The 21,161-nt window shown below is 51.9% G+C and overlaps 1 protein-coding gene across 3 annotated transcripts in view; it reads right to left on the minus strand.

Moving 5' to 3' along the window:
• Positions 1-18,130: 18,130 nt before the first annotated feature.
• LOC120399997 overlaps positions 18,131-21,161 on the minus strand; it is a 67,823-nt gene continuing 64,792 nt past the window's right edge. Inside the window, exons 6-7 of one of the 3 annotated variants that reach the window (XR_005595452.1) lie at positions 19,306-20,866; positions 18,131-18,859 (exon numbers count right to left, since the gene is read on the minus strand). Coding sequence is in view for 1 of the 3 variants with exons in the window: in XM_039528323.1 (XP_039384257.1) it covers positions 20,825-20,866 (42 nt within the window). In the remaining 2 variants the exon portion in view is untranslated. Of the gene's footprint in view, positions 18,860-19,180; positions 20,867-21,161 lie in introns of those variants that run through there. The other 2 variants (XR_005595453.1, XM_039528323.1) reach the window with 2 other exon arrangements.

Raw genomic sequence — 21,161 nt, forward strand, 5'->3', positions numbered from 1 at the left:
CCTTTTGATCTTCCAGGAGCTGCACAGGGAGCGCTGCTGCCAACTTTCCTGAGCTCGAAAGCCTGGTCAGCCTGACCGCAGGGCTGTTAAGGCCAGGGGGAAAATGGGATGGATCCCAGACAAACTCTCCCCTCCCCACCAGTAAAAATGAGAAGTACAAACCTACAGGCAGACCAGAAGGGAAATGCAATTAAATCTGCCGAATGTTAAGTAAAGTGCTGCTGCCCTAAGTCTGCAGGGAGACAAGACTGAGCCAATACCACTCTGTGAAAGGTATGAATTGCCTCATCCATCTCGATATGCCATTAACTCTGAAACCTAATGATGGTGATTTAAATGCCAACATTGAACAATGTTTCACTGCTGAATCTTCTAAAAGAAACATCTGATGTGGAACATCACCCCCTGAACATTTTAACTGGAAATCCTTATCTTGATCCCACACTTACCCAAGTCTCTCAGACTGTTTTTCTTGGTGTCCTCCTAGTGCCCCAATTGTTCCAATGGTGTTGTGCAAGACTCTGATGCTCTGCCCACTGTGATGGAAGAAGCTCATTCTTCCGGTAGCTTTCTGGTGGCTACAGGAAGAATCAGTCAAACCAAGAACCCAGAGTCCAAGCAAACACACACCACACAAGAGAGGAAGAATGACCCAGTAGTTAGGGTGGTTGCCTAGGCCTTGGGAGAGACAGGTTCAATTCCCTGCACTTCCACAGACTCCCTGTGTGACCTGTGACAAGTCACCCACTCGGTGCCTCCATGCCCAATCTGTGCAGTGGGGAGAACAGCACTGCCCTGCCCCACAGGGGGGTTGTGAGGATATTTACGGTACAGATTGTGAGATGCTCGGGTAGTACGGTAATGGGGGCTGTGTAAGGTCTCCTTACAGTGCAGGTACAGTCCCGGGTTTACAATGGCGCCAGTGACACCATGGAGCTGAGACCATGCTCAGAAGGGGCTCTGGCCTGCTCCACTTGCACTGCGCCCCAAGACCCCCGCCGGTTTCCCCCGCCGCCCCTCCCACAACTGGCTCCTCTCAGCTCGCCGGCTGGCCGAGGGCTCCTGGCCCCACCCGCTGGCTTCTCTCTGCCCCCTGGCCGGACCCCAGTGCCCCTCTGGCTCCTGGCAGTCTCTGCTTCCCACCACCTGTGGGGCCCCACCTGTCTCCCCGGAGCTGAGTTGCCTGGGACTGGTGCAGAAGCCTGGCCAGTCTCGGCCAGTTGCGGGGGGAGCAGACACAGTGTGGGGGGCTTGGCTGGGCCCCTCCAGGCAAGTGGGTCCTGAGGGAGCCTGGTCGGGGCAGGCCCTGGCCTGGCTGATTGCGCCACTCCCGAGGGGCCGGAGCGATTCCCTGCCCCGGGACCAGCCCTGGCCAGGGCCGCCCAGAGGATTCCGGGGGCCTGGGGCCTTCGGCGGCCAGGGGCTCCCGCTTCGGCGGTAATTCGGCTGCGGGGGGTCCTTCTGCCCCGGGGCGGAAGGACCCCCCCCTCCGCCGAAGACCCGGAGCGGAAGAGGCTCCGGGGGCCCGGGCCCCGCGAGAGTTTTCTGGGGCCCCCAGAGCGAGTGAAGGACCCTGCTTCAGGGGCCCCGAAAAACTCTCGTGGGGGCCCCTGTGGGGCACAGGGCTTGGGGCAAATTGCCCCACTTGCCTCCCCCCCCGGGCGGCCCTGGCCCTGGCTGCGCTGCCGGCTCTGCCCGGCAGACACAGTCACCTCCCAGAGGGCCAGTGAGTGCATCCAGGAGGCAGGGCGTGGGGGAGGAGGTCTCTGAGGGCTCGAGGGGGTGCTGGGCTGTGAGGGGCGGGGAAGATCTCTGTGTGTTGGGGCACAAGGGAGTGGGGGTTCTGTGTGGGGCACGGGGCAGTTCAGTTGTGGCGGGGCTGTGGGCAGTCGTAGTGTTGTGCAAGGCGCTGTACATTTTTGGCAGGGTCGGGGGGGTGCTGGGCATAGCAGGTCTGGGGGGGGCTTTGGCCATAGAGGGGTGTTCCAGTGTTGGGCATGGGGGCTGTGTGGCGCCGCATGGGCCTACCCCCGAGGGGAAGGGGCACACTGGCAGCACAGGGCCAGGTGGGCCACTGTGCGGCTGGCAACTGCCAGTTTGTAGACAGTGCCCTCGCACTGGGCTGGGCAGAGCGGGGCCGCCCCTGCCCTGCCCTGTCCCTGGCTGGCCCCTCGCTCCAGGGACCGACCCTCTCATGCCATGCTCCATTGCCCCCATCAGGGCCCACAAATATGTTTGGCACCGGACCCAGAGAAGGTTGATCCAACCCAGCGCAGGTATAGCATGGGTTGTGCCTCATGCCGCCCGCCTTCCCCTAGGTGCCCGAGCTCGGCCTCTGTGTCTGCTGAGGGCATGGCCTGCACCTGTCATGTGCCGCTGAAAGTGCCCAGCTAATGCAAAGACTGGGGAGGGTGCAGAGTGTCTGCGCTGCCACCTTGAACATGGACCTTGCGGCAGCTGAGAGATAACCCCCAAACAACAGGGCGGGTTTAGAGTGCGCCCAAGCAGCTCAGCTCTTCCGCCCTCTGGGAATCATTAACCCATGTATCTGCTATCGCTGGCTTTGCTGTTTACCTGATTGCTGTGCCTGCTGGCTCTCTGTGCATTGTTGTGGGTGCAGCCTGGACATGCTACGACACACACACACAAGCCCCAGGAACGTTCACAACAAAGTTATCTTGGTTGCTCCAAAAAAACCTGTTGTTTCTAATTGTATGCTGGCATCAAAGTCTCCCTGTGACTTCTAGAAGCCTGGCTGTTTGGAGATAAGCAGTGAAAGTCCATGGTGGAGCCCCACCCCTCCACCAGGCTATGCCACACCCAGGGATTGCTGCCAGAGAAGGGCAGCAGGAGAAAGTCGGCAGGAGGAAAGTTGAAAAGACATTTGCACTTAGGGAAGGACAGTGAGAGAGAGCTTCTCTTCACAGTTCTGCCAGCAACCCTCCATGAAACCTTGGCTAGATCCCTTAGCTTTTCTGCATCTCTGTTCACACAGCTGTAAAGTGGGGATAATAATCCAGCTAGCACTTCATTCTGGCCATTCCAAAGAACCTCACAATAGTGACTGGGATTGAGCCCAGATCTTTCTGCTCCAGAAGCACAGGCCCCAGCCACTGGAGCTAATGGAGAATCTTCATTAGCTGTTGGCAGTATAGGGCCTATGACACACATTTGAACAGTTCTGATTCCATTCAATGGAGGGCAGTGGTGGCACATACACACTCCCCTTCTCTTACCAACGTCACAGGGCATCACGAGGATTAACTCCTTAGTGGAATAAAGTGCCACAAGGCCTTCAAGTGAGAGGAGTTGCAGAAGGGAACAAGATTGTTATCTGGTTCTTATGTTCTTATTGTTATCTGGTTGTTGTTAAGTGGCCAGAATGGTGGTTAGAGTCTATTTAACTAGCTTCCCTTCCATAGTCTCTAGCCCCCCCTACAGTTCATCTGATCTGTATATGGAGCAGCAGTAGGACCCAAGAGAGACTTTTGCTTTTATAGCCTATTGAGTGACACCAAGACAAAAAGTTGTTGGCTGGCTGGTGCATCACCTGGAAGGGGAGTACAAAGTATTGACAGTGAGGGCTGAGATGCGAGTTGTTCGTGGAATCCTGGGCTGTATGTCTTAGGAGCCGGCTCTGGCCCAGAACCCAGGGCAGCGAGACAACAGGAAACCAAGCTCCAAGGAGCCAGTGGGCTCCTTTCTGATGGACTTGCTGCCATGCAAGTGTCTGCACCTGGGATTACTGTAGCAGCTCTGCAATGACCCTCTTTAGGGCCCTGACATTGAACTAGGTATAGGGCAACAAGCCCTCTGGTCTAGTGGTGCTTTCTAGGTTAGACGGGACAGGCGTCTCCCTGCGTGCAGGCCTTCTCTGTGCGCACATCTGGCGGCATGACAACATTCTGGGACAAAAGCGTGCTGATGATCAATGGGGCAAAATGTGTCGACAACAGAGCTGGAGGGGAGCGGGGGAGAATCGGATCAGTTCCTCAATCAGAGCTCCCAGTCCAAGTCACTGCTGCCAGTGGGGTCTTATCAGTCGTCTTTTACAAGCACTTGGACAAGCCTTGGGAGCTGGGGGAAACGCTTGCAAATTCCCACATTGGCAGGGATTTTAGCACAGATGATAGTTTGTCCAGAAATTCTAAAGGCGTTATCCCTCATTCACTCTGCTATGCTACCGCTGGAGGAGTTTCAGTCATCCAGGCAGGGAGAAGAAACTATTCTGGGTCATTCAGGGGACCCGGTCACACATCGCGAATAGTGGATCAACAGGAACAGTTCACAAACAACCCAAAGAATAGGGGAAAGTGATTTTCCTTGTTCTGCAAGTGGGACTTAAGGTAGCATAAAACCATAATTAAGCACAGAGGAGTTTGGAGGTAGGGAACTGAGGGTCATGAACACCTGAAAGAAGCTACCAGGTATGTGGGGGAAGCACCAGTATTTAAAGGCATTTTCACATGGGGTCGATGATATTTCTGATTAGATCTCCTGAAAAGCAGGAGTCAGAGGCCAGACCATGTGTGTCTCTCTTCTAGCTCCTTCCAGTCAGTCTCCTTGTTTCTAGCTGTCATGTCCCCAGGTATTATACGCTGCAGCCCTGCACACTCACCTGCACTTCCACCAATGTAATATATGCCATCATATGCCAGCAATGCCCCTCTGCTATGTACATCGGTCAAACTGGACAGTCTCTAAGGAAAAGGATAAATGGACACAAATCAGACATTAGGAATGGCAATATACAAAAACCTGTAGGAGAACACTTCAACCTCCCAGGCCAAACAATAGCAGATCTTAAGGTGGCCATCCTGCAGCAAAAAAACTTTAGGACCAGACTTCAAAGAGAAACTGCTGAGCTCCAGTTCATCTGCAAATTTGACACCATCAGCTCAGGACTAAACAAAGACTGTGAATGGCTTGCCAATTACAGAACCAGTTTCTCCTCCCTTGGTTTTCACACTTCAACTGCTAGAACAGGGCCTCATCCTCCCTGATTGATCTGACCTCGTTATCTCTAGCTTGCTTCTTGCTTGCTTATATATACCTGCCCCAGGAAATTTCCACCACTTGCATCCGAAGAAGTGGGTATTCACCCACGAAAGCTCATGCTGCAAAAACGTCTGTTAGTCTATAAGGTGCCACAGGATTCTTTGCTGCTTTTACAGAACCAGACTAACACGGCTACCTCTCTGATACTTGACAGCCCTTAGAACAGAATCTCTTGCTGTGACTCTAATGCACTAAAACCCTGCGATGCCTTCAGGCAGAAAACTGAAGGACAATTTGAGGAAGTGTTGGTTATCATGAAATTATCATGCCCTCGGTATTCTGAGGCAATCAGCTGCATCCTGTGCCTCAAAGCATCTCTGTGAATAGATGATTTCCTTGCAAGCACAGCACCTCACCATGCACCGTTGCTTAATCATTCCCTTTGAGACACCCACCTTATAACTGACATTAATCTTTTCACAGTAGCCTGCTGATATCAATGCTGGTGCTTGCAGCCTGGCACCTCCCCAGGTTGAGAGAGTTATTAAAGCCGCCAGTTTTCATCCCCCCAACATTGGCCTGGCTTCTTTTTGTCCTTTGTCTCAGCCTCCTTAAAGGGATGGGGCCCTGGACACTCTAAGTTACAATTCTCCCTGAACCTGTCCCGACCATATGGGAATGAGCCAGCGGGCAGCTTCCCTCCACCTCAGGCTTTCGAGCCTCCGCTCCGTGCGTGGCATTCGCAGAGAGCAGGGAGACAGCGACAGGGATAAGAAGGGCGTGTATGTGAGCAGCCCAGGCTGAGAGCAAAACAGGTACGACAAGTTTGGGACCTACCCGCCAACCCAAACACGGGGTTGCACAAAAACCACGTGGCTAGATAGAAGGTGCGTGTGCATCCGCACATGAGAAACAGCTGTGTGCACATCCCAACCAGCCCAGGCCAATCCAGTCCCCTTGGGCTGTCAGGGCAATGGCTGCAACACAGAGGAGGGGAAAGGAAGGGAAACCTCTTGCCTCCAGGGGGAGGAACCCCCGCCACATGGCAGCCTTGTGACAGTGGTTCAGTTTTCAGTAGGGCCCCCAGGCCCTATCCAAGCTTAGGTCCCTATGTCCTCGGCATCGTGAGCACACAGACAGCGCCGGCCTCGCAGAATTTACCCTCCCTAACTAGACAGGACAAAGGATGGAAAAGAAAAGATGATTGTTCCCATTTTACAGATGGGAACCTGAGGCTTATAGAAATTGAATGACTTGCCCAAGGTTACACAGGGAACTTATAGTAGTGCTGGGAAGTGAACCTAGCTATCTTGAGGTCCACTCCAATGTCTCAGCCATTAGACCATCTTCCCAAGCAGCACATCACTGGGCATTATCGTGAGCGTAACGGGGAGCAGCAGCCTCGTGGTTAAAGTGCCAGACCCATGTGTAGTTCCTGCTCCGCCACAGATCAGGTCATGACTTTGGGGAACTTCCTTCACTGCTCTGTGCCTCAGTTTCCCCATCTCTGGGACCATGATTGTTGCTACGTCACACAGGCTCCATGAAGCATCAGCCATTGACGTCTGTAATAAAAGCACTTGGGTGGAGGGCACTCGAGAAATGAAAAGCACCGTTGTTATCCAACAAAATTCAGGGTGACCTGGGAAGTGAAGACAAGGGATTTTCACCTTGGATAATTCCCCTGCTTTTCCTGGAGGCCTCCTTGACGGGCCGGAGACCTGGAGGGTGAGCTTTCCTTGCCCTTCAGCAGTGTAGCCCAGGCTTTCCGGAGAAGATCTTTTTAGCTCATGTGTTTGAGTTAAACAAAGAATTTTAAATTGTCTGATTTAAAATTCCCTTCCCAAGAACTCAGCTTTGAGTCACCTCTCTCCTCCTCATCCTATAACCCCAGTAGTTCTCTAGTCTTCCACAGAGCCCTCCAGCAAAGACAGAGTGAGAGAAAAAACAGATATTTTAATATGAAAGCAACTAACCCCTGCTCCCCCACCAAAAAAAGCCCATATCCCTTTTCTGGAAGAGGGGGAAAAAGAAATCTTTCAGGGCTTCTCTCCATTATAAAGCAACAAAAAAGGAATTTTGTTGTCCTTTACGGAGAACCTGTAAGGCAAACAGCTACGTTTCCTCATGAAAATGTCAAGCAACTTGAAGGTCAAGTCACTAAAATAAAGAAATCCCAGGTTGTTAAAACCTTTAAAAATTATTGTGCTGAAAAAAAGGGAAAGGCTGGATTCCAGATACAGCCCAGCTCCCGGCTTTGCTGTGGACACTGGTGGCAGTTTGCGTAGATACGGCCGATTTGCAGCCACGGGAAGCAGCATAAATAACAACCCCAGACGACAGCAGCTAAAGATATTACAGACAGAGGACGCCAAGGCAGGGGAGGAAAATAAAGATTGTGATTTATTGCCATCCAAATATACTAGCCCCAGCAAGATAGTTAGGTTTAAAACTAGAGCTGCTAGGAGTACAGAGGTTTCTAAAGCTTTGTGTAGCATGTGCATACAGGAAAAACACTGCTACAGAGACCCATCAGTGAAGTGCAGCCACCTCTGGGTTGCAAGGTGGAAGCTGTTCAGCCGTGCACAGCACCACAGCCCAGCCATTTCACACAGGAATGACGTGCACCCCAACTGAAACGGTATTTTAGGCAGAATACTGGAATTTGACCCAGCCACATCTATCCATCATCAGCTTTTTTATCATAATCGTATCTAGGTGCTGTTACATTCCCTGCTCATGCAAAAAGAGCCATTGGGACTTCACTGACTTCAAGGGTCCATTTTACATTACATCTGAGACGGCATCAGCCAGCGCCCCCTACTCCCATTGCTGGGGTATTGGCTTCAGTACCTTTCTCTGCAGCCTACCCCGGATAACAGGAAGGAAGCTGGAGCACAGGGGGGAAGGAAAAAAATCCAAGTAGGGGAAGGGTCTGATCCTTAGGATGGCAAGAGTCTAGTGTGCATTTCCCAGCCACTACGGGGTGGGTGAGCGATAAATACAATGACACAGACAGACAGAGCCCGGGGCCAGGAGTCAGGACATACCTGAGTGCTGGCTCTGCCACCAAGGTGTTAGGTGACCTTGGGCCAATCACATCACTTAATTAATGAAGCCTGTACCTCAGCTTCCTCATGTGCAAAGCAGGGCTGACTCCCTCCCTGCAGGCTCCATTGTTTGCAAAGGACTTTGGCCTTCCCCTGTGAATGGAGCTATTGAAATGCAAAGCCTCATTACACATCCCTGCCACCCCGACTGCCACACACCCTGTCTGCAGCAGCATCCCCCATCCCAGCTGGCTTGCCTGCAGCCTGGGCGGAGTGCTGCCACCTGCCGTCCCCTCATGGAGCACAGCCACGCTGCTCCACAGCACGCAGGCACCTCCCTTCTCCGGAGCCAGCTCCAATCTGCCCTCCTGGGTTTTCAAACCCACCCTGCGGATCTGTTCCTGCAGGCCAGGCTGGGCCCTCTCTCATTCCACTCACCTGTCCGCTCCTTCCACTAATTAGCCACGCCCTCACCTCTGCCGAGCAGAGAGCATTCTCCTCTGCAGCTCAGCGCCCGCCGGCTGCACGGCCTCCCTGCCTCAGTGATACTCAGTCCATTTTCACCCCGACCTTGTCCCCCTTCCCAAGCCCTCAGGATCCCGCTCTCCTTCGGAGGTGGTTTATTTATTTATCCATATCGCACATCTCCAGAGGCAGCTTGCGTGTTGGGATACGCCACCCAAAACACCGTTAGCTTGAGCTGTGTGTCCAGGGCACTGCTGCACTTAATGGGGACGCCAGCCCTAGTTCTGCCACAGCCTCCCGGTGGGCAAGTCACTTGAAATCAATGGGAATTAGGTGCCTAAATATCTTTGTGAATCCCACCTTTACGCCCTCTCTGCCTCAGGTCCCCATCTGTAAAGTGGGGACAATCATCCTCCCTTCTCCCCTGGCTGGTGAGACTGTAAGTGCTTTAGGGACTCTGTGTTTGTACAGCCCCTAGCACAGTGCAGCGCTGTAGTACATAGCAAACAACAATAGCACATCACTGTTACCAAAAGGTTTAAATCCTGAATGCCTGACGCAGCTTTTATTCTAGCCAGACTCTCACTGCGGCCAACGGGAGCTGCAGATGCCATCAGTGCATTAAGCCCTGCAGCCTCCCAAGGAGGTAGGGCCTTACTTTTAATCCCTCTTTTACAGATGGGCAAAATGAGGCACAGCGTGGGGCAGTGACTTGCCCAAGGTCACCCAGGGAGTCTGTGGCAGAGCTAGAGGCAAGCCCAGGACAATTTCCCTCAGGGAGGAATACACTCATGGGGAGCAGGGCCTGCCTTCCTTTCTTGGAGCTAGAGACTGGCCCCACTCCGGCAAGAGCAGCGCTGTTTCAGTTTTTATGCCAAAACTCCTGCCAGCCTCCTTGCCCACGGCAAGCACTGGGGACAAGCCTGCTCTGCGCCCCCTCTGCCCGGCCGGTCAGCCCAGCTAGCGACACCAACCGCTGGGCTGCCAGCAGGCACCTTATCTGTACTGCAGTGTAAACATGCCCACCCAGTCACGCCAGGCCCCTGGCAAACTCCTCTTCTGGGGCCAGGAAGGACAAGGGCTCAGGATCTTTACTGGGAATTTCCATGTGACAACAGCGAGGGCCAGAAAAGGTGAAATGATAACCATGGAGTGCTGGCCCCACCGGCCTCTCCCTCCCCCAGTCTGGCCTCTATGCCACAGAGATCTGACTCCCTTCCTCCTACCTGCAGCCCCCAGCACTGCCCCAAACACTGAGCCCGTCCTTCCCCCTAAACAGAGAGACAGTCTTACCCTATGCCCCCACAGCCTCTCATCCCGCCCCCTCCAATGGCACAGCCTCCCAGATGCCTCACGCTTCCCAAACACGTCAGCCTAACAACATCTCCACCCCACCGGTTCCCTCCATTCTGCCCCCTGCTGCTGCCTCCCACTTGCTGGGAACGCTCATGGATCTCCCAGACTAACTTGCCTCCTGCCCTGCTTCAGAAAGGCTGGAATAGGGCTAACCGAGACCCGACCTCCTCCACTTATATATATAGATTAGGGCTGTCAAGCGATTACAAAACTTAATCACAATTAATCACACTGTTAAGCAATAATAGAATATCATTTATATAAATATTTTGGATGTTTTCCACATTTTCAAATATATTGATTTCAATTACAACACCGAATACGAAGTGTACAGTGCTCACTTTATATTTATTTTTTATTACAAATATTTTCACTATAAAAAATGAGATAGTATTTTTCAATTCACCTCATACAAGTACTGCAGTGCAATCTCTTTATCATGGAAGTTGAACTTACAAATGTAGAATTATGTAGAAAAAAATAACTGCATTCAAAAATAAAACAATGTAAAACTTTAGCGCCTACAAGTCCACTCAGACTTACTTCTTGTTCAGCCAATCGCTCAGACAAACAAGTTTATTTACATTTGCAGGAGATAATGCTCCCCGCTTCTTGTTTACAATGTCACCTGAAAGTAAGAACAGGCGTTCGCATGGCACTGTTGTAGCCGGCATTGCAAGATATTTATGTGCCAGATGCACTAAAGATTCATATATCCCTTCATCTTCAACTACCATTCCAGAGGACATGCTGATGACGGATTCTGCTGATAACGATCCAAAGAAGAGCTGATCAACACATGTTCATTTTCATCATCTGAGTTAGATGCCACCAACAGAAGGTTGATTTTCTGTTTTGGTGGTTTGGGTTCTGTAGTTTTCACATCGAGTGTTGCTCTTTTAAGACTTCTGAAAGCATGCTCCACACCTCGTCCCTCTCAGATTTTGGAAGGCACTTCAGATTCTTAAATCTTGGGGCGAGTGCTGTAACTATCTCTAGAAATCTCACATTGGTACCTTCTTTGCGTTTTGTCAAATCTGCTGTGAAAAAGTGTTCTTAAAAATGAGCAACATGCTAGGTCATCATCTGAAACTGCTATAATATGAAATATATGGCAGAATGCGTAAAACACAAAACAGGAGACATACAATTCTCCCCCAATGAGTTTAGTCACAAGTTTTATTAATGCGTTATTTTTTTAAACGAGCATCATGACTATGGAAGCATGTCCTCTGGAATGGTGGCCAAAGCATGAAGGGGCATATGAATGTTTATCATATCTGTCATGTAAATACCTTGCAATGCCGGCTACAAAAGTGCCATGTGAATATCTGTTTTCACTTTCAGGTGACATTGTAAATAAGAAGCGGGCAGCAGAATCTCCCATAAATGTAAACAAACTTGTTTCTCTTAGCAATTGGCTGAACAAGAAGTAGGACTGAATGGACTTGTAGGCTCTTAAGTTTTACATTGTTTTGTTTTTGAGTGCAGTTATGTAACAAAAAATAATTACATTTGGAAAGTTGCACTTTCACAATAAAGAGATTGCACTTCAGTACTTGTATGAGGTGAATTGAAAAATACTATTTCTTTTATCATTTTTACCGTGCAGATATTTGTAATAAAAATAATATAAAGTGAGCACTGTACACTTTGTATTCTGTGTTGTAACTGAAATCAATATATTTAAAAACGTAGAAAAACATCCAAAATATTTAATACATTTCAATTCTATTGTTTAACAGTGCGATTAAAACTGCAATTAATCACGATTCATTGTTTTGAGTTAATCGCATGAGTTAACTGCGATTAATCGACAGCCCTAATATAGATCTTGCTCTCTCGCTATGTATCTATTCTCCCTCTCCAGCCTCGCCTTGCAGATGGCTCTGGAGTGGATTCCAAGCTGCAGTTCATGCAGTGGGCTCCAAGATGCAGATTCTTCTTCCACTCAGTTAATCAGGGCCTATGTTTTCAGAGCAAGGGGACCCACTGGAGACTTGCCCAGGACTAGCTCTGATTCTCTTGCTCCACCATCCTTTCTGCACCCTCCACATCCCCAAAAACCATGGCCCAAAACATTCTAGTGGTTCCTGCGGTACCGATTGCTTTCATCCTGGCCTGAAATGCCTCAGTAGCTCCTGACCCCTCTGCTACCTGTCCTCCCCTCAGAAAGCCTGACGACGGGTGCCTTGAAGCAGCTGAGTGTGGGTGAGGCCGGGGTTCTCAGTTGTTCTCTGATGGATCCTGGCAGCCTCACACACAACCCACTTCAGTTCAGAATGGCTGCACTCCCTCCCCAGAAGCTGCAGGAGCCTGGAAATGACCAAGCTAACAATAGTCTTTGCGGGTCTTGTAATCAGTGCTTTGCTTTGGTCTTGAACAGACTTCCCCTGACGCTGCACCCCAAAGCTGCTTTCATCATGGATATCTGCAGGACAGAGAGGCGCAGACCGTGGGCACTGGTCTCTGTAGAAGCAACAGGGCATGGGCAGTGTGCTTCCAGGCACGGCTCCCTCGGATGATGCTAAGTAGCAATGGACCTTCAATTGAACAGAACTCTCATCTGTGAGACCCACTCAACTCTGGGGACATCTGCATCTGCCGTGGAACTTTCCAGCTCCTTCAGCCGACATGGGGCCAAACCTCATCCGGATCTGGGCACAATTCCACATTGAAAAGGTGTAAAATGAAAGTACCAGGTGCAATGCAAGGGAGTACTGGATCTCTCGTATGTAAAGGTGCATTACACACAAAGCAGACTCAGGGCTTGGCTACACTTGAAAGTTGCAGCGCTGGGAGTTACAGCGCTGGTCATGCAGCTGTGCAGGAACAGCGCTGGTGTGTGGCCACACTCACAGCTACCAGCGCTGGTGTGTGGCCACATTTACAGCATTTGCAGCGCTGTTGGGAGTGCTGCATTATGGGCAGCTATCCCAGCATTCAAGTGGCAACAATGTGCTTTTCAAAAGAGAGGGGTGGAGGGTGGTGTACTGTGACAGGGAGCGGGGAAGAGAGAGAGAGTGGATTTTTGGAGCCAACACTGTGTGTTAGCTTCCTGGATTGAAAAATCACAAAATGTTCGCGAGCCCTTAGTCTTAACTCTTAATTGCAAACAGCCTGCCTCCAACACGGACTCCCCGCTGTTTCACTCACTCCCTGTGGTGTACTGTGACAGGGAGCGGGGAAGAGAGAGAGAGTGGATTTTTGGAGCCAACACTGTGTGTTAGCTTCCTGGATTGAAAAATCACAAAATGTTCGCGAACCCTTAGTCTTAATTGCAAACAGCCTGCATCCAACGCTGTTTCTCTGTCAAGCAAACATTCACTCCCTGCCTCTCATTTGATCGTTCACAGCCAGGTACAGATAGCTCCTGTTTGCTGTGATCAGTGTTTGTTTTTTTAGATAAGCAGTTCAACGGAGCTCCGATCGGAGTTCACAACAAAACAAAGAGAGGCTGCATAACAAAACAAAGAGAGTAATTTAGTTAAAAGCATTCTGGGATATCTCCTTATTCCCTGGAGGCCAATAAAAGCGCTGGTGTGTGTCCACACTTGATGAGCAGCGCTGGATCACCAGCACTGCAATTGCTACACCCCAACCTGACCAGGTGTACAGCCAGCGCTGCAGCCAGGGAGTTGCAGCGCTGGATGTGCCTTGCAGGTGTGGACGGTTACTAATTGCAGCGCTGGAAAGCCTCTACCAGCGCTGCAACTTGCAAGTGTAGCCAAGCCCTCAGGCATTGCTCCTTTCCCGCCCCTCCCCCAAATTCCTCCCTCCAGTTAACCCAAGAGCTCAAAGTGGGTTTCAGTCCAGCAGGCTAAGTCTCACCTTTGTACAGAAACCATGCGACACCACAGATGGTCGCTCCCTGAAACCAGAGACACACTGGGCTCATTCTGAACTGGGTCTGGCCTCACTCAATAACATGATGGACTTCCAACTGGAACACCCGGTAGAAAAGGGACCCTGGCGGCTCCGGTCAGCACCGCCAACCGGGCCATAAAAAGTCCGGTCAGTGGTGCTGCGGTGCTAAGGCAGTTTAGTTCCTACTTGTCCTGGCACCGTGCGGTGCTCCGGAAGTGGCCAGCAGGTCCGGCTCCTAGGTGGGGGGCCATGCAGCTCCACGCACAGTCCCTACTCCGAACACCGGCTCCACACACCTATTGGCTGGGAACCTCGGCCAATGGGAGCTGGGGAGGCGGTGTCTACGATGAGCAGCGCACGGAGCCTCCTGGCCCCCATGCCTGGGAGCTGGACCTGCTGGCCGCTAGGTGCCAGGACTGGCAGTGAGTCTGCTTTAGACCTGGTGTGCCACTGACCAGGAGCCACTCAAGATAAGCTTGGACCCCAACCCCTAGCCCCAACCTCCTGTCCCAGCCCTGAGCCCCCCAAACCCAGAGCCCCCTCCTGCACCCCAAACCCCTCATCCCTGGCCCCAACCCAGAGCCTGCACCCCAAGCCGGAGCCCTCACCCCCCTGCACCCCAACCCTCTGCCTAGCTCAGAGCCCCCTCCCACAGCCTGAACCCCCAGACCCACCCCAGAACCCATACCCCCTCCTGCACCCCAACCCCCTGCTTCAATCTGCAGTCTCCTCCCGAGGGAGGGGGAATGTAGTGGGTGGGGCAGGGCTTCGGGGAGGGGTGGAGCAGGGAGATGGGCCGCAGAGAGGTGGCAGGTCTAGGGCGTTTGGTTTTGTGTGATTAGAGAGTTGGCAACCCTATGGACATGTAGCACAGATAGTGTGAGCTTGGAGGTAGGGAGGAAGAAAGGATGGTTGTATGGGCAATATACTGGCCTGGGACTCAGGAACTCTGCCGTGGACTCGCTGTATGGCCTTGGGCAAACCATTTAATCTCTGTGCCTCAGTTCCCGGTCTGTAAAATGGACATAACACGCCCTTGGTCTGTCATGTTGATTTAGCTTGTAATGTCCGGGGTAAGGACTGTCTCTCACTCTGCATTTGTACAGCACCTAGCCCTGATCTTGGTTGGGGCCCTCGAAGTGCTATTGAAAAAACAGTAAATATGATTAATAATGAGATTATAATGAAACAGAGCCACCACATGAAAGGAATGTAACCCCGGGATCATACTGAAACACACAAATAAAGAACACCAAGCTAAGGCTTCTTCTCCAGGTGTCTCACTCTCTCTTTCTCTCTGCCCCATTGTGTCACCCGGTTTTCTATCAGGCCAGGCAGCAGCCCTACAGCCAGCGAGGGCAGTGATAACTAGGCCGTAGGGGCCTTAGCTCTGAATACCCCTGCTTTGTTTCCAGTTTAGGCGGGCCCCTCGCTGTGCTAACATAGCCCCTCTTTGTTAGTTTACTACAGAGATAGTAGCCAGAGTTCAGCAAGGGGGAAAAAATTAGGTCACAAACAATGTTTTCATTGATGTTCAAGTGTGGGAGAAGGGCCGGGGGAGAGGACTGCAATTGGGTGAAAACTGCTCCCCCACGGCCACCATCTCACAGCCTGCAGATCTGAGGGGACCTTTTACAACGTCTCCCGCACAGAATTCAATTCCCCCAGCACAGCTCATGGCTGAGTGTGAGGCTTCTGCTGTTTTTTCTTTATCTCGTGTTCCTGCCGGATGGACTGAGACACAAAGACTATTCGCCGGGACTCCCAGACTGAGGATCACTCACAGTCCCTTGGAGCACAGGGTCATCCCAGATCCCGTTTCTGAGACTAATCTACTGGGGATGCTCTGGTGAACGTACGGAGTGTGCTTACCCATGGCAGAGCTCTCTGTCCTGACAGGCATGTGTCATTGGGCGGGACTCACCGGCACGGCGCCTCCTGCTGGTCGTCCAGGGAATTAGCGTTTCCAGCTCCAGAGCTCCCTCTGCAGGCCAGTGTCCTGCTCGCTGCTAGGCCCGAATTCCTCCTGGACCCCGGTGCCCCTTTCAGGCTGAGGTGCTGCCCCCTGGCAGTACCCCCCACCCCCAGATCTGGGTCTCCCCTCCCCAGGGAAGCCCCACCCTCTATCCCCACCTTGCCTCAGTCTGTGGCCACTGCCAGTCATCACCGGGCCCCCGCTCCCTGGGGCAGACTGCAGTGTAAGTGCCACTCATCACGGGCAAGGGGGCGTTGGACCTGCTGCCTCTGCCTACCCTTGGCTGCCCTCTGTAACCCCAGTACCTTTCTTTGGCCTTTAACAAGGCCTGCAGCCTGGGGGGTTTCTAGGCCGGAGCTCCCCAGCTCCTCTGGCCTCCCCCCAGCCCTGCTCCAGTCTCCGTACCCTGCTTAGCTCCTAGAAGCCAGGCCCATCCCTCTCCACATCTAGAGAGAGTGTCTCTGTGTGCTCCTGGCCCACTGTCCTCTTGTAAGGGCCAGCTGGGCCCTGATTGAGGTGTGGCCGCATCTGTGGCTGGTTCCCCAATCAGCCAAGGCTTGCTGCATTTTCACAGCCTCAGCCCTCTCCCAGGGCTGATTTCAAGCCCTTCAGGGCAGGAGCGGGTGGCCACCCTGCTACAGCATGTTGATGTTATTATTGCACAGCCTCTCAGAGTGTGCTAGGAGCCTGACGATCAAGATGACAAAGGCGATTCCCTCTCCACAAAGAGTTTACAGACTAGCTTCCGGAGAACTTGCTGCAGGGCCATCTGGAGACAGACACCTGTCAGTCGCTGGAGAAGGGCTGAACCCACAGAGCCACAGTTAGAGCACCCACCACAGTGTGAACGCTACAAAAGGATGCCAAAAAATAGGGATGTTTGGACAATGGGTCCTGGGAGAGGGCAGGGGGCACTGTAGTGTGGAAGGGGAGAGATGGAGGGGGAGAGCCTGTTTTTCTGTCCCAGTTTCCTCTCCCCTTCTTGTCCCAGGCCACAGAATCAGCATTTAGTCACCAGATCTGAACCCCCAGGGTTTGCTGCTATTGCTCGCATCCGGTTTGGGAGGTAGGTCTGGTCTCACCTTTTGCTCCCACTCCGAGGGGCTCACATTCCATGCAGCCCTAGCAAATTCCGCACCACAGCTGGATCACGGGCACCCAAAGGCATCAGGGCTTGAGGCAAGGGGACCAACCAGCACCAGCGGTGTGATATATGCAGGCCCATCCACTTTGAAAGAGACTGAGACTAGTGGGTCATTGCACACAGGACACCTAGTATCAGCAAAACGTTCAGTCACCAACAAGGCTGGCTGGATTTCAATCACCTGGAGATGAAAGGCTCTGTGTCCCCATAGCAATCCCTGAGCTAGCCACTCCCTGCGGCTCAAGATATACAGACTCCTGACACAACAGTTGAAGTTTGACATTAATGACAGCAAGGGAACAGGACCCTGGGTCTCCCCCCACCCAGGTGATTGCTCCAACCACTGGCCCATAGCGTCTTTCTCACTTTTGCTCGTTCGCTCTGGCCTACTGTCTTTTTAATTAGGTATACCCAGAGGAACAGCTTCAGCAGGAGAGACTGAAGGCACAGGTGCCGACTTGCCAATGTGCCGGGGGGGTGCTTGACCTGCCCGCACTGTACCCCTTCCCCCAAGACCCCACCCGCCTCGTCCCCACCCTGTTCCACCCCTCCCCTGAGCATGCCATGTCCTAGCTCCTCCCCCTCTCCCCCAGCGCCTCCTGCACGCCATGAAACAGCTGATTGTGGCGGGTGGGAGGTGTGGGGAGGGAGGGAGGGGGAGGTGCTGATCAGCGTGGCCCACTGACAGATAGGAGGCGCCGGGGGAAGTTCTGATGGGGGCTGCCGGTGGGTGCTCAGCAAGCACCATTGTTTCCCCATGGGTGCTCCGGGCCCGAAGCACCCACGGGGGCAGCGCCTATGACTGAAGGAGCCCTATATCAGAACATGCCATTGCTCAGGGGTCAGGACACCCCCACCTGGGAGGATTTGAACGGGGGTCTCCCACCTGGCTCCACCTCTACTGAGGGGGGAATTGAACCTGGGTCTCCCACCTCCCAAGTGAATGCTCTATCCCCTGGGATAAAAGTTATAAGGTCTGTGGGGGGGGTCACCTCCTCCTCTCCCCCCAATTTTGAATGGGAGTCGTTCCAGCAGACAGCCTCTGAGCACGCCTACTGGAGGGGTCCCCCCCCCCCACACATTACATAGGCAAATGCTTATCTTCCCCTGGATCACAGAGCACTCTGGGGCTTAAGCGGGAGATAGGCATCCGGCCACCAAGCACGAGGCAGCAGTGGGCATGCTTGGAGCCACAAACAAAGGCGCCGGTAGAACGTTCACACTGGAAATGTAGGTGCCTGCAGGGTTTGGTGGGAGTTCTGTGGATCGAGTAGAAGCTAAAACTGGGACGTAAGTGCCTAAGGCTGGCGTCTAGGCACCCTGTACCTTCGTGGATGTGTAGGGGCACGTAGGGCCTAGCCGAAGGGCCTTGGAAGAGGCAGAAGAGGACAGGGCTAGATCTCCTAGCAGCCCGCAGCTCTGGCACTCAGTATTAAGCTCTGCACCTAGCTGAATTTGTCCCACACTTTGGTCCAGCTGCTGTGGCTATTGTTTCCACAGGTCTTTGCATGAATTAGACCTGCCTTCGTTAGATGTAATTAGACTGTAAGATCTTCAGTGCCAGGACAAAGGTTTCCTAGATGTTTGTGCAGTGTCGGGCACAATGGGGCCTGAATACTGCTGCAATACAAACAATAAACAATAATATTCATCCCTATTTATTCCCAGTTGCCTACTGTTCCAATTATGTCCTGTGCTCAGATACCACAGCGATGGGCACAGTATAGGAACGTGAAAGAAGAGAGAATGGGTCTCAACCCTCAATCCCCAGTGAGAAAAGTATCCCTCGTGGGCCTTTATCCGTCCTTTGATCACTGATTGCACAATCAGCCATTTAAAGGAAAAGGGAACCGTTTTGCTTAGCTGAGGAGCATGAACTTCCACAGGATTTTACAGCTCGGGTCCTGCACCAGCTACCGCAGACACAGCTCCTGCTGTGGCCCGTGACAGCTCCCTCAGCAAGTAGCGACATTTCGGCTGTTGCTGGTCGTTAGGGTTGAACATCTGAAAACAAGGCACATGCACACACCAGCATGATGAGCACAGGATAGGACAGGACTGGATGGAGTTTTCATTTTGCAAAACCGGGGCCAGCTCATCCGCAGGGTCCACTTGGTCCAAACCAACAGCGCAAGAAGCAGGGTTGAATAAAGTGTGATTGAGGTATCACCCTCTTCAGCTAGAGAGTCGCCCTTTGTTAAGGTTCCATTTATAACGAGGCAGGTTAATAAATGAGGAGATAAATATGTTATAGACAGTTACAAGGTAACAGCAGGTGTTATAGATAGTTATAAGCCATTGGTTATAAGCAATCTCTCACTGTGCTGGATTGTGCAACAATCTATGAACCATTTATTAATCACCAATTAACCATTTAAAAACTACTTACAAACAGAACCTTAATACAAATGAAAAAATATACACATTTCACAGTGAGAATGGTTTCTTACCCTGTGGATGTTCATAGCCCCAGGCAGAGCAGAGTGATGGAAATTTTTGTTTAAGAGGTGGTTGTGTGAGCTCTTTGCTGGGTAGCCAAGCTTTAAGATTCCCTGTAAAATGTTATTTGCCAGTTCTTGTGGGTGGGAGACAGACTTCAGATGGGTCTTGATCTTGATTCCTCCTTACAATATGAGCACACTCACCTCTGTTGGGTTTATTTTCAGGACAGCTAATGAGGGGAGGGCAGAATTCCCTGGCACAACCCCCAGCCATTTCCCGCTAAATGCTTTTCGGAGGTTTGGCTCAGATATTTGTTTGTCTTAACTCTGAATAACCGGGTTGATAACGAGAAGGGATGGCCCTTTCACTTGCACCAAACACTATCAGATGCAGCTCTGAACAACGTCCCCACTGGCACTTTGACAAAGTTACTGTGATCATACTAACGGTCACAAGGCATCAGCTTCTGTAGTCATGACGTACTCAAAATAGGTAAGCCAGGCTGGGACATGCTGACAGTAGATTACTGGGTCCAATTCTCCTCTGTTAGTGTAATTCAGCAGTAACACTACTGAAGCCAATGGATTTATGCCAGTATCAGAGAGCAGATTCAGGGGGGAACTGAGATAAGGCTACAGATTACTATCAGAAGGCCCTGAAGTACAGATCACAGCAGGGCTATTAATTCCCAGACCAAGTGCTGGAGAAAGAGAAATTTGGTAAGTTACTGTTTGGTCTGATAAACATCTGGGCTCCTACAGAATTAGACCTGAGTTTCCAAAAGCCACCTCTTAGCAGCCCTGTGGGACATGGTGACCTAGACTGATTTGCTCCTGCCTGCATAATGTACTGAAATCACCCTGCTCGTTCTGCTTTCCCCTGGGGACTTCCAAGACATGCTCTTCATTTCTGAAAGCTTGCTGCACCCAGCCAGGGAATGCCTCCTCAAGGGCATTCAGTTAACAGCCAAGACTTCATCACAGCTGAGTGCACAGCTATTGTACCACGCTGGTGTACAGCGCTGGCTTTCAAACCCTGGAGTAACAGTTGGGTGAGAGGGAGGGTTCTGGCAGTTTCTGTACAACAGCGTCTCCAAAAGTGCAGACTTCCCTTCCCAGTGTGTAGGTCTCAGGAGGATACTGGTGGAGATCTATCACTCCCTTAGTCTCCGTGTAACTCTCAGAGCCTGTCATGTCGCGCTCCATGCTCAAACACGATTGGTATCAGTTTCTTTAACAGCTGCTGCGGGTAAGACATGCTGTTCTAGCACCTTTGATGGAGCTGTCGACACTGCGACATCAGTGGCAGCGGAACGTTCCTAACTGAGATCTCTAAGGAAGTCCTTGGTGTATCCGGGTAATACCATTAACAGGATAGGGGCGGGAGCTGGGGATGCTTTAGTGTCAGGCGTGGCTTCATGGCGTCCCTCCACAAAAGGCCAGGAAACGTCTGCATCTCCCGGCAGGGCCAGTCAGGGTTGGAGTTCTCTCTGCACTCAATGTAGCCTTCCCCGGAAGTTGGGGCTCCTCATTCTTCTGGCTGGGCTATGATGGTTGACATCTCACTGTCCTGTGGGACGACAGAGAGGAAAGCAGAAGCCTGTTAGCAAGAGCAATAATTAGAGATGGATCCAAAGCGGCTCCAGGTCCAAACTTCTCCAGAGTTTGGCAGTGGCCAGATCTGGGAGTCTGGTGCAGACTTCTCTGGGATAATAATACTGTTAATAGTTTGCCTTCCTATACAGTGCCCACTAAACCCAGCTCACCTGTTTCGTTAAGAGGAGGTTTTGTTTTTTCCCTCTTTTGGAAGAAGCTTTAGGCCTGATCATGCTGGATGGCTTTGTGGACCAGCCAAGCCAAGGGGA

The sequence above is a fragment of the Mauremys reevesii genome, linkage group 3 (assembly GCF_016161935.1).
Source record: "Mauremys reevesii isolate NIE-2019 linkage group 3, ASM1616193v1, whole genome shotgun sequence".
Taxonomy (NCBI): domain Eukaryota; kingdom Metazoa; phylum Chordata; order Testudines; family Geoemydidae; genus Mauremys; species Mauremys reevesii.